At 40.8% G+C, this 16245-nt stretch overlaps 1 protein-coding gene across 3 annotated transcripts; it reads right to left on the bottom strand.

Moving 5' to 3' along the window:
- Window positions 1–52: 52 nt before the first annotated feature.
- On the bottom strand, window positions 53–16157 carry LOC139629101 (homer protein homolog 3). 3 transcript variants are annotated; one of them, XM_071491480.1, is made up of 10 exons: window positions 15752–16157; window positions 15534–15582; window positions 10830–10986; window positions 8814–8945; window positions 8578–8694; window positions 7378–7508; window positions 4893–5049; window positions 2119–2226; window positions 1913–1993; window positions 53–1766 (listed from the first exon to the last, which is right to left on the bottom strand). In XM_071491480.1, the coding sequence occupies exons 2-10, from the start codon at window positions 15554–15556 to the stop codon at window positions 1581–1583; spliced, it is 1092 nt and encodes a 363-aa protein (XP_071347581.1). In that variant the 5' UTR covers window positions 15557–15582; window positions 15752–16157; the 3' UTR covers window positions 53–1580. The 3 variants fall into 3 exon arrangements, with proteins under 3 accessions (XP_071347581.1, XP_071347582.1, XP_071347584.1); XM_071491481.1 differs by having other exon boundaries at window positions 7378–7511; window positions 8590–8694; XM_071491483.1 differs by having other exon boundaries at window positions 7378–7490; window positions 8590–8694.
- Window positions 16158–16245: the final 88 nt, after the last annotated feature.

The following is a 16245-nucleotide window of genomic DNA, read 5'->3' as shown; positions in this document are numbered from 1 at the left end:
ATATTATGGCAGACATAACCAGATGGTCCACACACACGGAAGACTGAGTGACTGCATTCTTCACTTTTATTTCCAAACTGTCATGACACCAGCTCAAAGCCTGAGACACAGAGCTGGCATGACTGTCCACAATCATCCTTAAAACATAACAGTAAGGCTTGAAAAAATTAATACAAACACAGCAGTATAGACCACGTTAAACAGTACAGTCCATGTTGTAGAAAGACTCAGTGAAGTAGACACTCTGGTTTTCTTTTTTCATACAGTACAGCCACATTCGGAAGGCCTACGCCATTAAGAACAGGCAGAAAATGTCTCCTAAAGTTCCTTGAATGCATCACACCATTCAAAGCGACATGTTTATTAAGATGTGGAACTATCGTAAATTAGTCACTAAGTTAGTGCTGCATTAAGAGATGAAGCACAGGACAAATATTTAGACTTGGCCAGTCAGTTAAACTTATCCGTAAGACTAAGTGATGACTTTTATTTCTTATGGTTACTCATTAATTACTGCAGCGTTATTGATTTATGTAGCATTTTGAAGACACTTATTTATCCTAATTTTAATCGCGTAACATAGCCTATCTACTAACATGTACTTAAGAGGTGCTGTAACTTACTTTAGAAATAAAGGTTCCTTACAAGCTTAAATGAGGATGTGTTAATCGACAAGCTGCTGAAAGACCTTATCAATAACTCTTCTTTTAACATTTGATCTTTGGTGTCAATATTCAGATCTATCTTTAAATTCAAGTTGTGTGTCCATGCTGCCCCCTGACATCAAACACTATTAGCATACTTTTTCTTTTTTTATGAATATATATCATTGCTTATTCCTGTGGAAAAGCACCACCTAGAACCTCTCTTTCCTTCACATTGCACAACATTATAGCTGCTACATAATGCATGGATAACTACAAGAACACACGAGTTTATCTCTGCACAAATCAAACTTTTTTGACTGCTAATTCAGTAATAATTATGTTGTATGCAAGTTGTTAAATAGGCAATTCCCTTTTTTTGTCTTGTGCGCTCTGTTATTTGCATTCACTTTTCACTGAGTATAATGTTCCTTTACATATATGCATCGACTGATTTTGCTGCACAGATGTTTAAATATCACCTGTCAGTTGAAAAAACAAGGCCTCTTATCGTTCATATTGATACTGCATTGCCATTTTTTAAATTTTTTTTTATACAAAAGTCATACTTATGAAAAACTACAAGCACCAGTTCTCAATATTAAATGTCTAGCACTGTTAAGCACTTACCTTAAAGTTGGTTTATTGCATTGAATGTTACCCTTGAAAGCAACATGAAGCGTTACATTAGATTGGACAAGCAATACCATGTATATGCTGCTGCTTAGGCCAACACCTACAGTATGTTGTTGAGTACAGCACAGCCACTGCTGCAACACAGACATGGAGTAACCTTCCTGCAGCCGAGGTGGTTCTTGTGCTTGAGGAGGACAGGGACCAGCTCCATCTTGTTTTATTTACTGCCTGTTGCCATGGCCACAACAACCACAACCCTGTCTTCTGTTCCAGCTCTCCTGTGGATTGTGTTTTCCCTTCTTACTTGTCGATGAGTTTGACCAGGCTCTGGCGAAGGTCATTAAGGTCAAAGATCTTGATGTCCAGAATTTCGATGGCCCTCTGGATCTCAGTGTCCATGCGATCCCGTTCCTCCAGAGTATTACCCAGGTTCTGCTCCGTGTTCTGGATGCGCCGCTCCAGGTCTGAATTACGCATCTCCATCTCCTGCACAGAAGGGGAATCAAAGAGAGAGGCCAAGCAAGGAAAGTTTTAAAAACTCAATTTAACTACTGATTATTTCACTATTACTCAACACATGTGTACATGATTTATGAAAGCATACGACACTGCTACAATTATCACACTCCTACCCGTAATCTGTGTATGGCCTCATCCCTATCATGTTCCATTTCATGGTACTCTGCTTTCTTGCTTTGCAAAATGTGGATCTCCTGGAAAAGAGTGACAGGTTCACGTTAGTTTGAGAAGCTGCATCATTCAACAACACCTGTGACGAACACTGCAGCTTTCCACTTCTGACATCAGCTGGTGAGAAATGGAACAATCAAGTACCAACCTCATCTTTGGCCTTCAGCAGGGCCTCCAGCTCCTCCAGAGACTGGGTCAGCTCATCCTTCAGCAGGTCACTGGGGCCTTGGCCTCCATGGGCCTCCAGTTCAGCCACCTTACAATACACACACATATACACATACACACACACACACACAAATGTTTGGTCACTCAGATCCACACAGCATTCCTTAATTTTAAAAGGCATAAAGTTTACATCAACTTTTAGTTATTCCCCATGAGGCACTGCAGTGTCTTTTTTATTTATTTATTTTGGTCAATTCTATTTTGTTGCTATTAGGTTTGTTACTCTCCTGTCTTTGACATTCCGTTGCTAGATGCTTTTAGCTAGATGTGAAGAATTTTGTTTTTTTTTTTTTGTTTTTTTAAAATGATATATTTTAATCTTTATCAATTTACTATTACAAATCAACTGAGATGGTGTAAAGGCTAATAGGATAGAATAGTCTCTGGTATCAATTAATCAATGTTGAATTTTATACAGACTATTCTATGTGTGTTCATAGCATGTTATAAAAATGTGCAAAACATTAACACAATACACAATTAAAATGTAATTAACATAAAACACAAAACTGCCTCTGGTCTACAGAGGACCTCTCAACACTAGACTGTGGCGTTGTCACAGTCAAACAGTTAATAACACTCCACAGGCTGTAGTTTCTTAGTGAGAATTTTCAGTGTGACATACTTTTATCTGCTTATTATGACTCTTTTTTTTTTTTTTTTTGACTGTTACTACTAGTTATAACTCGTAACTATGATTCGTCAACAGGCAGTTGATCACCATTATCAGGTAAACGGGAGTGACATCCTCACTGCAGTGTCATCTGGGCCCCATGAATCAAACAGAAACAGAAGGACTCCTCTAAAAATGCCCCCGTGTCTGACGGAGACAGGCTGGATTATTTTAAACCATGTATGGTTGAGACTAGAAAGAAGAAGAAAAAAAGGAGAACCGAGTAGATGCCAGCTCCCTCTGGTGATTTTTCATTTTTTCCTAACTGGGGCATTGAAAGTAGGATATTGCTGTCCTACAAACCCCTCTCCCGCTTACACCACCCCAGAGACGTGAACCATTTTCAGCCACCTGGTCCCCTTCCTCCGATACAGAGAATAAAAACTTGGGCTAAAGGGAACAGGGTTCTCACTTGTATGAATTCAGTTGGACCAAAATGGTTAAAACTGTTGAAATACCTGATGATTGCCAGAGAATTAAAAAGCAGTGATCGATACTGTAAAGCCAGGCTATAATGGAAAGGGATCAAGGCATTAAAGCATTGAATCAGAGAGGTCTGTAATTGTCAGCCTGAGGCGAGGTTGTTCCTTGAGGAATCAGCTACCAGCAAAGGTGAAAATACCTTTTATTGATGAGTGTGGATTGGGGGGGAGGGGGCATCTGCATCCACTGGAACCTGAATGGTAATTCAAGTGTAAAACCCTCCTGAGGCTCGGTGTATGTAGACCCAACTCCCTCTGGGTGAAATGTGACATTGCTGTGTGAATGCAGCAGTGAACCGGTTCAACCAGCAGAGAACACCTTGATTAAAGCTTTGCAGGGGAAACGCCTGCAGTACAAGTCACGTCAAAGAATGATGAAGTGTCTTACCAGCATGACTAACTTGCCCTTCTTTTTCTTGGTACTTCAAAACCAAGGAAATTAGGTGTGTGAAAGCGACGACCCAATCAAAACCAGAGAAAGATGTGTGGCCGTCATTACTGAAAGCAACAGATTGACAGACTGAGTCCCGTCAGCTTCACCTCGTTCTTGTTTGAGAAAGGCTTTTCTTCAGCAATAACTTGAGTGTCTGTTCTTGTTACAGAGCTTCACAGCTCCAGCATTGATAATTAGGTGTGACCTTAACCATTAACTTTGGCCCCGCAGGTTCCTGCAGCATGAACAGGGACTTGGCTGCACATGAAGGCCAAAGGACTTCAGAAGCCACAAGAGGGAACAACTACTTTTCAGTGTTTCACTCAATAATGCAAGAATTGCTTTTTGGCCCAATTTAATTTGTCATTAACCAACTGTGTCTCATCTTTGAACTGATCTTTTTCTACAGGCACCTCTGGTACTAGAAACACTGGACTGAGGTGATGCTTCTAAAAAGTTTTAATCCATCCATCAAACATCCATCCACTGAAACAGCTTATCCTGTTCTGGATTCAGGGGCCTATCCCAGCATGCACTGGGGGAGAGGCAGGGTACAGGGTCTCAGGCGTATTACAGGTCTAACACATACCTATTGGCAATTTAAAGTTTGAAATTCAGCTTTAAACAATGGAAGAAATTCAGAGCGCATAGAAGATCCGGATCTACTGATCAATTTAATATTAATCAATCTAACCAATATCAGTCCAAACGGTTGATTTCTAAATCAACTGCTCATTTACTAACCTTAATTGTGTCTATGAGAGATGTAGGATGTGAAAGCAACAACACTTTTCTACATCTGCACACTGATGTAATACCTGAGATTTGTCATTTAGATAAACACAAGGATGTTTTTATACTGGTGTTGTGAACCTACTAATGCTGTAGTTTGGCTTCAGAAAATTAAAATAATCTGTTCTGAGTAATTTTATTGTTATTGTTTGCTAGTTGTTTGGCTGACATGAAGTCCTGGGGGATTTTTGCATTTGGATTCATATTTTTGATAAAGGCTACTGAGCTCGTGCTCAAGTTAAACATACTTAAACAGAGCATCTTCAAAGTGCCCTCTGTGCCTGAATGCCAGACTGAATACAGTAGAGGCCCACCTGTTCTCGCAGCCTCTCCGTCTCCTCCTGATACGCTGCCAGCTGCTTCTTCCACTGCTCCACATTAGCATTAGCCTCGTGCAAGGCTGCCACCAGCTTGGAGTTGCTGTCCTGCAGAGTGAAGAGCTCCGCTTCCAGGTTCATCTCACAAATTGACCTGAAAAACATAAACACAAAACTGTAAACCAGTGATACACATCCCATGACACATATAATACATAGAGGCCTTATGATAATATGTCTTATAAGGCACATAACTACTACATGTATTTTAAGGCAACATGGATGAGGAGTCCTTAAAGTGCTCAGAAAAAAATTTGAATTTGAACAACAGCTACATGGACCTTGAGGGAGTTTTGTCAACTGTTTTTTTCAATGTCAAGTATGAATCTTACTGTTACACAACACACAGTTGGTACTGTGCAGTACATATTCAGAAATAAAACAACATCAGTTTATATGAACAGCTCAATCAGAGTACAGTTGACTGAAAATATCAATCTCTTGCTTTACTACATACAGTAATGGTCTTTGGATAAAGTCCATTATGTGGAGTCAAATTTGACTGTAAACCACTCTATGTGTAACTAACCGAGGTAAAGGTGGCCAGGTTTCTATTCCAGATTACAGTGATTCATTTCACAGATTAAAATTTCTTCACTTAGAGCGACTTGTTGTGTCTTTGACTGGAATGAAAACCTGCCACATCTTGTCTATCCAGGGCATGGAGAGCCATCAGAGTTCACTGTTAAAGCTTTGGAAGATGATGAAACACTGCTGGCCTGTTTAACACGAGCACTAAACCAAAAGAACACGGCTAAGAAGGCTGAACTGAGGACTGCAGCAGCACACCTACAGCCCAGTGGGAAGGTCATTTCACAAAGCAAAAACACACTCATTAAAATGGTCAAACTGTTCACACAGCAATCCTGGAGTTTTGACTGTTAAAAGCCATCTTTATCAAAACACTACCATGGCATTCAAAGGGTAATTTTTAAAAAGACATTAGAGTACTGATGTGTTTTTACCAAAGTAGGATCATCAAATTTAGGACATTTGTTAGCAGCGGGGAACAAAGAAGTCGAAGATAATGGCTGTAGATAATTTGATGTTACAGAGTCTCTTTTTTTTAGTTTTCACAATTTTTAGTTTTTTCCATTACGATTTTATCCTGCTGAAAATAAAATATAAAACATATCACCATCTGTGAGGCTCAAGGCTGAAATTTACCTAGGACTGTGCATACAAAGTATTAGTATATAATATCCCAATATAAAACACATTCATTCATATAAAATCAGTTTATGGCTGCACTTACTGTACATGTTACTGGATTCTAAAAATACATAAGAGACATGTGTGATCAATAAATGTCCTCAATTCCAATCATTTCCAATCTCTACAGAAAAAATCAGCAGCTCTTCATCTCTGATCCTTCGCCTTCGTTCTGCCCCTCTACGTCTTGAGAGCTCGAGGTCATCGCATGGCAACAGTTTACCATGGTAACCATTCAGAGGCAGCTTTCTGTTGTTATAATTGAACGGTAGGATGTAAAAACATTGTGGGTGGCTGTGAGGACTGAATGAAGGGATGTTTACTAGCCTTATTTGATGCTATGTACAAGTCACCTCAACAGTGGCCTCTTCATGTCTTAGAAAGCTTAAACAAATCACATCATCGCTGCTGAGAGGGTGGAAGTTAAAGGTAACGGATTACATGCTCAAGTGTAATCAATAGTGTTGAGCACATGAAATCTGTAACAACCTCATGAAGCTCAGCTGGTGTTATAATTACTGTGGTCAAAATCATACATTTTCCAAACTGCAGTGTGAATACTGGCACCATTGTAAGCATGATTAACTATTAGTTACATAATGTTGCAAATGTCCAAAAAAGTCTTTGTTATTTTCACTAACTTAACGACAATTTACGTTGTCTCAACAGTGTGATTCCCAGTTCTCTAAATAACTGTGGCAAAATATGTCAATACCATTCAATTTAAGCTTCGTCATCTTCATCAGTATCAATCATGTCTTCTAACTCTCGCCAAAAAAAAAAAATCAATACATGTATTTCCCAAAATTTTGACATCTTCTTTTAATATTACACCGTGAAAATAATTCCACACATTCAGCAAAAACGTCTTAGGACACAGATCATTCACTCAAAAATTACTGGAGCTTTCAGTGACTCTGGGAGTTTGGTCAGCTGTCATGTCATCAAGATGATGTGACTGCAACTCAACCGTCTGCATGACAACTGAGCAACTCCATCCGCTGATGAAAGCAATGAGATGTTTGTGAGCAATGGATGAACATTTTACATAGGAAAGGTTTAACCTTTAGTTTGAACTTTATTTAACTGTTTGAACAGAAGATGAGATTGGACTCACATCAGAAGAAAGTGTTTGTGGTCTCTTTGGTTTCTATACTGTTGGCGTGTGTGTGTGTGTGTGTGTGTGTGTGTGTGTGTATAACTTGATTACCCTTCAGAGAGCATCTTTTTAATACGCTCCTTCTCAGAAGACAGGGTGATGTCCGCGCTCTGGCTGCGGAACAGCTTGTCCTCCGGTCCATTCACACACATCACAGGTGGAGACTGGAGTTCATCCGAGAGGTCCTGAGAAACACATCAGTAAATGTACTCTCCTAATAACACACATCATTATAACAAAGCAGGTTATTCAGAGAGGAGACAGGCTGCTCACGAGAACCAGATATTTAAATTAAAAACACACAAATAAAGTTAAAGTCTAGAGTAGAACTACTTAAAAAACTAATTTCTATTTTCTATTTACAGGCAGAGAGAAAAAGGACACATATTGTATTATTTGCTCTTTAAATGACCAGAGACAGTTTCTGTTTGGTGTGGTGGCAGATGATTCATAGTTAAAACAATAATGAAAGACTCACCTGTGAGAACTACAGAGGAAATCCATCAGAAAGAAAAACAGACAAAGAAACATATCAACAAAGCACACCATACATGTCCTTGGCAGAATATCACAGTCAGAGTTATACTTGTATGATCAGTTATGCAGCAAACTGCCACTTAGCAAGAATCAAGTACAATTAATTGACGTAGTTGGCAATTTTCTGGAGCTTTGGCCTCTACGATGTGTTCATTAAATCGATAAAGACGTGGAGTGAGAGACATCACTTGGAAAGTGTTCAGCTGTAGAATTAAAAGGAAATGGGCATGTTTCTCATGACCAAGCAGATGTGACTGATGGGTAATTATTCTCTATTGATCAAAAGAGCCCTGAGCTGATTACATTTTCATTATTACAGTGTTTGAGACGGAGACTCGGTAGCGGTGGGTGTATAAAATGTGGATGAGGTGCACTGCTGAGCAGCACAGGATAATTTTACCATCGTCCTAGTTTTCCTCACTTTCACTTCCCTGCGAGACAAGTGACCCAGCTCATCCTTCTTTTGCCTTTCTTTCCTTTCTCTCCATCCCTCCTTTGATTCAATCACAGCGGCCCTGTCTAATAGCTGAACTGCTGCAAAGTAACACAGGTGCATTCATCTAACCTTGGCCTGCGCTCACAGTGTCCCCTCAATCCTAAAATGCGTCGCTGGATATTTCTGTGGATCATGACAAAGTTTTCACATTTACACTCTCTGCCTGATACCTGCAGGGGCTTGCTCTACTTTCATGTTTACATGTTTTTTTCTAAAAGGGCAGAGCTCACCTGAGGAGCAGCGATGCTGAGCGCTGTGTTGGCCAGTTCTTTATCCTGCGACTTTTCTCTTGCCAGACGAGCTGCATCTTTCACCTCCTTAAACTTCTCTGAGAACTTTTCAAAAGAGGACAAGTGACAAACTGGTCAACTGTTTTACTAGTTCACTAGTTTTACTAGTGAAAGGTTAAGTATTTCTCAGTGCTTGAAACTCTGTAGGCTTCGGTATCATTTACCTGGTGCAGCTGTTGCTCTGTAGCAAAACCCAGACCATAGACAGTGTTGGCCCTGCTGTCAGCCCACTGACCGAACTTCTGGGACGTCTTGGTGAACGTCATGCTGGGTGTAACAGTGCAGTTGATAATTGCCTGCAGATGTAGAGATAATAAAACTGATCGTCCCATGAGGTGGGTTCGCAACATGTAAACAAAACAGAGGATTCTGGGAGTTCAGCACCAGACACAGACAAAACTAACAAACAAAGTAGTCGTAGTAGTGGCTAGTAGTCATTGTTTGTTACAGGACAAAATTATCATGGGAGTGAGAGGGTCAGAGAAAGGTGATGGCTACATATTTTTTTCCTTTTGCTAAAGGGAGAGTAGTCAGGAGAAGATCTTCTAACTTTTTCTCATCCATTTATTCAGAAACAGAGAGCAGTTGGGATTAGTTGAATATTTTTGTCAAGTTTGCCAAAGAAATGTCATTTTGGGATATTGGGGGAGGCTTTTTTTCTTAGTCGAGGAGAAGGTCCAAAGAAAATGTTAATAACGTCGGAGAGGCTCTTGTTTTCTTATAATCACAGATACACTCAATAGTCCCTAACCTCCATGACACTATAACATCTTATTTACACACTGTCATTTCATTTGTTTGTTTCATTCATTTTTTTAGTCCTCTACAGAAAAGCAATAGAAGGTCAAAGGTAATGAAATAAATAAACTGTGATTTAACTATAGACTAAAACATAAAATAATTTTATACAGTTCTTCCCTGACAGGCATATTTTCCATTTTACGTCTGGTTCCAGAAATCATATCCTGCAGGTTTTATTGAATTGTAATTTTTTGTAAATAAAGGTTTTAAATTGAGCATTTTGTATCATAATTTGAATATGTCACCTACATAAACCTTGTCAACGCTGAGATAACTTAATAACATATTTCACATGCTTGCTGGAAAGGTAAAGAACACAGGAAAAAAAAAATCTGTGCTTATTCTGACATTTGTGGAGCATTAACTCATCATTAGGAGGACTGGCTATCAGCTATTTTCAAACTCTTTCTCTCATGTTTTAAAAGTGACCGTTTTAAACATGATCAAAAAACCAAAGCTCTGCCACATCACAAGCTCTTCTTGTTCAAAGTGAGAGCAGAAGCACATTACAGTGATATTTCTGGCAAAGAGATGAACAGCAGTTAAGTTACACAAACACGGCAAATCCACCAGGTTCATCACCTCATTCTCAGGGAAGTGGCTGAAGCCACCTCTTCCCCCCTGAGCACATGAGAAAAAAATATTAGAACAGACCTATTTATAAACCTTTTTACGTCATATCAGCGTTACAATAATGGGACTGATTTAAAACCCTGGACTTACATGGCAATGGCAGCTTAGGAGGAGGCTTTTTCCTCCTTTCTCCTCCAACAAATGATTACATGAACCCTACAGTCACTATTTCTATGGTTTGACATAACATGTTGGACGGTGGCAACAGCAGTGAAGATTATTCTGGAGGCAGACACCAGTCCTGGCAGGATTGGGCTGCTGAGCGACCAACTGCCACCCCGCACTGCCTTCTGGGAGGCTGAAATGTGGGTCAGACCAGAGGTGCTAAGAAGAGATCAGATAGACCCCCCCCCCCCCTCTCCAGTCCAGTGCTTGATGTGGCCTCTTCCTCGTAATCTAAATCCACAGGCCTGCGAGAGAGACGCTTGAGCTGCTGATTTGTTAAAACTCACCGTGGTTTTGTTTATTGCACATTTCTTAACCTCACAGAGGAAAATCAATGGGAAGCTGCTGTTTGTCCTGCTTTGTTTGGCTTTGTTACAAATACTGAAAAGCCTGTCTCGATGCCAAGGCCCCCAGCTTCACTGCAATCAAACAGTGTAACACTATTTTCAGAAAATGCCTCAGAAACAAGTGTTTGATTATAAAATAATCACAATTAACATTGTGTCTGGGCACCAAAGTTGTAGAACTATATCTTGTGTTTATTTTAAATCTGGCTTTACCACCATTTTCCTCTTTCTCACCTTGGTCCCGCCCACGCTGATGATGCGGTAGACATTACGGTTGGCATCATAGAAGAAGGACACGGTGACGGCATGCTTGCTGGCAGGGATCCAGTTCCTCTTGGTGGCAGGGTCGATCTGGAAAACATGGGCCCGGGCGCTGAAGATCGGCTGCTCCCTGGAGGAGGAAACACAGGGATGGTGATGAGATGTGGCAAGAACATTTTTGATATATAGAGAATGTGAAAATGCAAATCCCTTCACAGACTTCAGGTCTAATTACTATGATTTAGAATTAAACTTTAGATGCCGTGCTTTGGATATTTTAAAATCTTTAAAATATGGGAAAAATATTTTTGCATGGACTAGATTTTGTTTTTTGAACATTTGAACATTTAAAATTTCTTCCATTAAAACCAAGCATTGTACAATCCTGCTAATTTTGTTTCTTGCTTTTGCCTAAAATGGAAATCCTTGATTATTTTCATAACGAGATAACTCCGCCTGTCTCTCTGCCATCCAGGGACAGATGCTGGAATCATCCTTTGGCTCGCTCCTACACTTTTTCCTGCGTCATTCACCAGCCGCCATACAGGGCTGTGACTTAACTCGCAAATGATGTTGACTAAAACGCTCTGAACCGTCTCCAGAGTGGTTCACCCTCCACCCTCTGCTCTGCTCCTGGCAGTGTTTGCAGAGATGTATCCTGGATACGAGGTAAATACATCAAAGCAACAAAGTTGCTGGCGCTGGGAGGTGGTTTAGCCACTGTCATGAGGTATGAATAGCAAGACTGCTAAAGGTCTTTCTCCTCTCCTCTTCAGCTGGAGTCAGTCCAGTCGGTACATTTACAACACTGAGTATTCCCACACTTTTCATATAAAATAAAGCAGAGTGCATATGACAAAGTGCTGACTTTACTCTAACATCACTGCATGTACTAAATTTCATGATCAGTCCAATAGTTTTCAAATAGATTGTTTATTCAAGATAACAAATATCAAGCTCATGATATCAGTAGATGGAAAGTCAGGGGATCCCCAAATCCATTACAGTTTATCTTCCAGACTCCATGGATATCTGCACCAAATATCATGGCAGTGCATTCAATACTAAGTTTCAGTCTGGACCAAAGTGGTGGTCTGACACATTGACGCCAAACCACAAGCATGGCTTAAAAACATGCTAAATGACTTACTACAAAATAAATCATTGACAAGATCAGGGAGGAGACCACATTGATGCCCAAATAATGTTAATAAAAGAAAATCTGAGCTGAGCTGTTCACCGTGCAGATCTTCTCTCTGAAATGTCTTCAGATTGAGGCAGACTATAAACTCAATCCTGGTGGTTTTTTGTATAACATCAATACTGGCATCAAAAGGACTCAACACACAGACAATACCAACATTGATTGGACTCTCAAGGATTTTAATATGAGGACAAGATGCTGCTGTTCGTCACTTGTCTCCATCTCACCTAAATGTTGCCCAAAAAGCCTAATTAAAGTATGAAATGGTAAAAACCAGGACACCTCTTCCGCTATGCCGTATTGTAAATTGCCGTAGCTGTTCCCAGTAGAACTGTATGATTCTGGCCAGTCACTGTGCATTTATATCTGACCCCATTAGTGACACACAAATCCAGTATTGGTCTCTGTGTGTCTTCTTAACATAGGAGATCATGATAAAAGGGAACGTTATATGGACTGGTGAATGCAGTGTTTCAGGGACTGACTGTGAAGATGTTGGTATGAACAGTGGCATTTCGACGGCACTCCAGTCTGATAATAACCTGCACTATAAGTCTTCTCATCTCACAATAATCCCCCTGTTGTCAGTGGATCTGCTGCTTAGTTTCCACAACCGCTGACACACTGATCTGAGGTCTGACCGGGACAAGAGACTATGATGATTGCAGCCTGTTTGAAGCTGGGACTGAGATTTGTGCTCTTTCGAGTGATATACTTCAACTGTCATCATGGACAATATAATGTTGATGGCCATGTAGTCATTTTAAGTATCTGCTTAGTGCTTATGAACTTGACTTTTACTACTTTTAGATAATGCAATAACTTTAACTGATGGCAAAGAATAAGATGGCAGGCTCATTCTTCACTCTAAACAAGGAAGCTGTACAATTTAAAGCCACCTTATCTATTTTAAAGGGCACTTTGGCCATTTAATATTACTCTTCCATAAAGTTGCTACACTTCACAAATACAGGATCCCTCCCTGGCTGTTAAATCCCATCAGACTCCATGTCCCAAGTTTATAATGCAGGTTTTATGTCAAATATTTGAAGTCTCGAGCCAAACTCAAGATAAAGATAAAATCACACTTTAAAATTCTCTCTTTAGAGCCACACAAAACATTATACAACTATTTTTTACAGGCTGAGTACTGCTAATGAACAAACTGACCTTAACTGACCTTGCTTAAAAATGATGGTGTTTCCCTTTAACTAAAGAAACATTCACCTGTTTGAATTCAAACTAGAGTTTGGATGAAAAGCCTTGTACACCTCTACACAGGAGTCTGTCTTATGATGCAGCACAACTGGAGATATCATCGTTTTTACTCCAAACATTCTTCTTCCTTGTCAAAACATGGCACCGACATTACCCACAATGCAACTTCACTGCCAACAGTTGGGTCAGAAATGTGGGTATGCGACGCTAGGAGTGGACAGAGTTGAGCAGGGATGAGGAGCGAGCTAAAGGGGTCTGGTGAGCTCACACTCCACAGGTTTTTTTCGTTTTCAAACCCAATGCTGCCTCAAGTGACATCACTTGAGGTACTTAAAGTCGTCACGCAGCCCCCTCTGGAGCCGACAGACTTTATTCAAATGTTTACACATATGCAGTGGTCCTCCCCAGGACTTGTTAAAAACATGCTGATGTGTAAAATTGGTGGAGCTGCCCTTTAACTGTCAACCACCACATGAGTCTAAGTTTCGTAAAGATACAGTATGTTACTAAGAAAACATGAGGATTTTCCTAAAGATATAACTGATGTGATTGATTATATTTAGGTCTGCAGCTAATGTTTATTTTTATGATTATTTTCTTGACTGGTCGAATAATGATTTAGTTTATAAAATCTCAGAAAATAGTGAAAAGTGTTGCAATTTCCTAAAAGAAAAACACATTAAAATTGCTTGTCTTGTCTCTCCAGAAATCCAAACCTCAAACATGAAGTTTTTTTAGCTTGTATGAAAAAGAAAAAACAACAAATCTTATTAATCTCAATGAGTAGTTTCAGCTGTATTTCTAATAATGGTTATTTGCCTTTGAGGTCCTATGCTTTTATAGCACTACATCACTGAGGCCTGGCCATCCCGCACATGTTTGTGAAGGCCTGTAGAAGGGCAGTGGGAAAGGAGGGAAAGGTCCCACACTCAATTATAAAGCTGTTCTGTTACTACCATGCTTTGACCTTGCCTTAGGTTTTGTGTCTGTGCTCTCCTGCTGACTATCTGGCATCTATTGGCATCCACCTGAGAAACATGCACAACTTCACCAACACTCATGATCAACCAGGAGTCGGACCTACAACCTCCTAAAGCGGGAGCTCATGTTGCTGTCTGTGTGCGTATCTGTGAATGGACAGCAGTCGATCAATTCTCAAGGATCTTCAGTGGCTTGACCTTCATCCTCAGCAGATGGATGTGGCCTGCAGGGCTTAATGGGGGTGTTTAAGTATAACAAAGCCTGATAGTGATTGGATGGAGGTCGGGCTGCACCTCAGGATGAATAACCCCACTAATTCCTACCACAATCTACAATATCTGCAATCTGCTTCACTGGGTTTCTCTGGTGTCCCTCTGATCTAATCTATCTACATCTTTTATTCGCAGCTGTTTAACATGAGAAAGACAGATCTCTAAATTACTGCAAGGAAACCTCTGTTATTTCTTTCAGTTGGTAGCAATCCTCCAGTCCTGCTGGGACTGAAAGAAAAGAAGTGGCTGCTTGCAACTATGTAGTCTTTCAATAATCCATCTAAAAGACGGCAGCACCACAATATCCGATTTCAGTGAGCAGCCAACACAACTGGCTGTGGCAGTTCACAGCTGTCCTACTACAGATTAATACTCACATACCGTAAGTACCTCATAACAAAATGATAACAAAAAAGATGATTAAAGCGTACCCCTGCTTATTACAAGCACAAGTGATCCAATCAGATGGAGGTTTGTACAGACTACATCTGAAAGAAATTAGCAACTTTATACACTAAATGTGTGCTCCACACCCCTGTCTCTCTTTTTTAGTTAGTAACTCCAAAGAAAGGAACATAAGCACAGTCATTGCTAAGAATTATGGATGAAATAATCTGAAGTCTCTGGGGCTATACAGAGTAAAATCCACACAGAAGATGCTGGTCTTAATTTCACACATTCATCGAGTCTGAAATGATCCTGTTGAATCCGTGTGGGTACATGAGTGAAAAAGAAACCAGAGCACTGCTCCAGATGTGCTGCAGAGCAAAAACCATCAGAGGGCTGATGTTGTGTGACACAAGTTTCCTAATTCTGTGTTGCAGCATTATCACAATCCCAAACTATCACTGTAAGCTTATTTTCCCTTCACTCTGATATCAAGATCAGAGGGTATTTTCTCCAGGTTTATGTGTGCTTGGCATCCCAAGGTCACAAGTAGCCTTTACTGGGGAAAAAAAAAAAGCTGGTAAATGTTCAAACTCAGGCTAATGATGTTCTTACCTTTCTCTGTGGTGAGGAAACATCTTACAAGGTGACGGAGACTTCTTTTCTACAAAAAAAGACAAGAGTTATCATTAACCCAACACGTCTTCCTCCAAATTATAACAGATTTTTTTCATCTTTTAAATATCATTTAAAGAGTTTGACTTAACAGGAAACTCTCAATTTTCTCCTTAAGCCTAATTAAATGCAGGTGATACTAACCCAGCCACACTTACCCCATTTCGGTGTGAAGCCTTGTTGAGTCTGTTATCTGACAATAATCCCGCTGCCGCTCTCCTCCTCCCTCTGCTTCTGAGCCTCCGGACGCTCACACTCCTGCTTTATTCCCCGGGGAGGGAGGTTTTACTGCAAGGTGCTCCACACAGCTTGCTGCAACCTGCGAAGTGTCAGCGCCGTCCTGTCCTGGTCACCGGGGTCCGCCGACCACCTCTGCGGGGGGAGAGAGAGAGAGAGAGAGAGGGAGGGAGAGAGGGGGGTGGTGGCGGGGGGAGTCACAGCCCGGAGGCGGCGGAGTCTGTGTCCGTGTCCGAGCAGAGGAGCAGCGGCTGCTCTCTCTCCTTCCCTTCCCTCTTCCTCCGAGCTCGTCCCGGCGGTCACAGCTTTCCGCCCCCCCCCCCCCCCCCCCCCCCACCCCCCCCACCCCCCCCCACCCCCCCCACCCCCCCACCCCCCCCACCGTCTCCAGGTTTCAGCTTCTTCTTCCAGCTGG

The sequence above is a fragment of the Trachinotus anak genome, unplaced genomic scaffold (genome assembly GCF_046630095.1).
Source record: "Trachinotus anak isolate AG129_WGS33_773 ecotype Australia unplaced genomic scaffold, CSIRO_AGI_Tana_v1 ptg000012l, whole genome shotgun sequence".
Classification (NCBI taxonomy): Eukaryota; Metazoa; Chordata; class Actinopteri; order Carangiformes; family Carangidae; genus Trachinotus; species Trachinotus anak.
The sequence above is the reverse complement of the archived record's forward strand: the minus strand, read 5'-3'. Positions and strand labels throughout refer to the sequence as shown.

Coding starts and splice junctions, on each gene's coding strand:
- LOC139629101 (XM_071491480.1), bottom strand. CDS start 15,556: ATGTTTCCTCACCACAGAGAAAG. Junction 8,946..10,829: donor TCAGCGTGGGCGGGACCAAG/GTGAGAAAGAGG, acceptor CTACATCTGCAG/GCAATTATCAACTGCACTGT. Junction 5,050..7,377: donor AAAAAGATGCTCTCTGAAGG/GTAATCAAGTTA, acceptor TATGTTTTTCAG/GTCAATTTGTGAGATGAACC.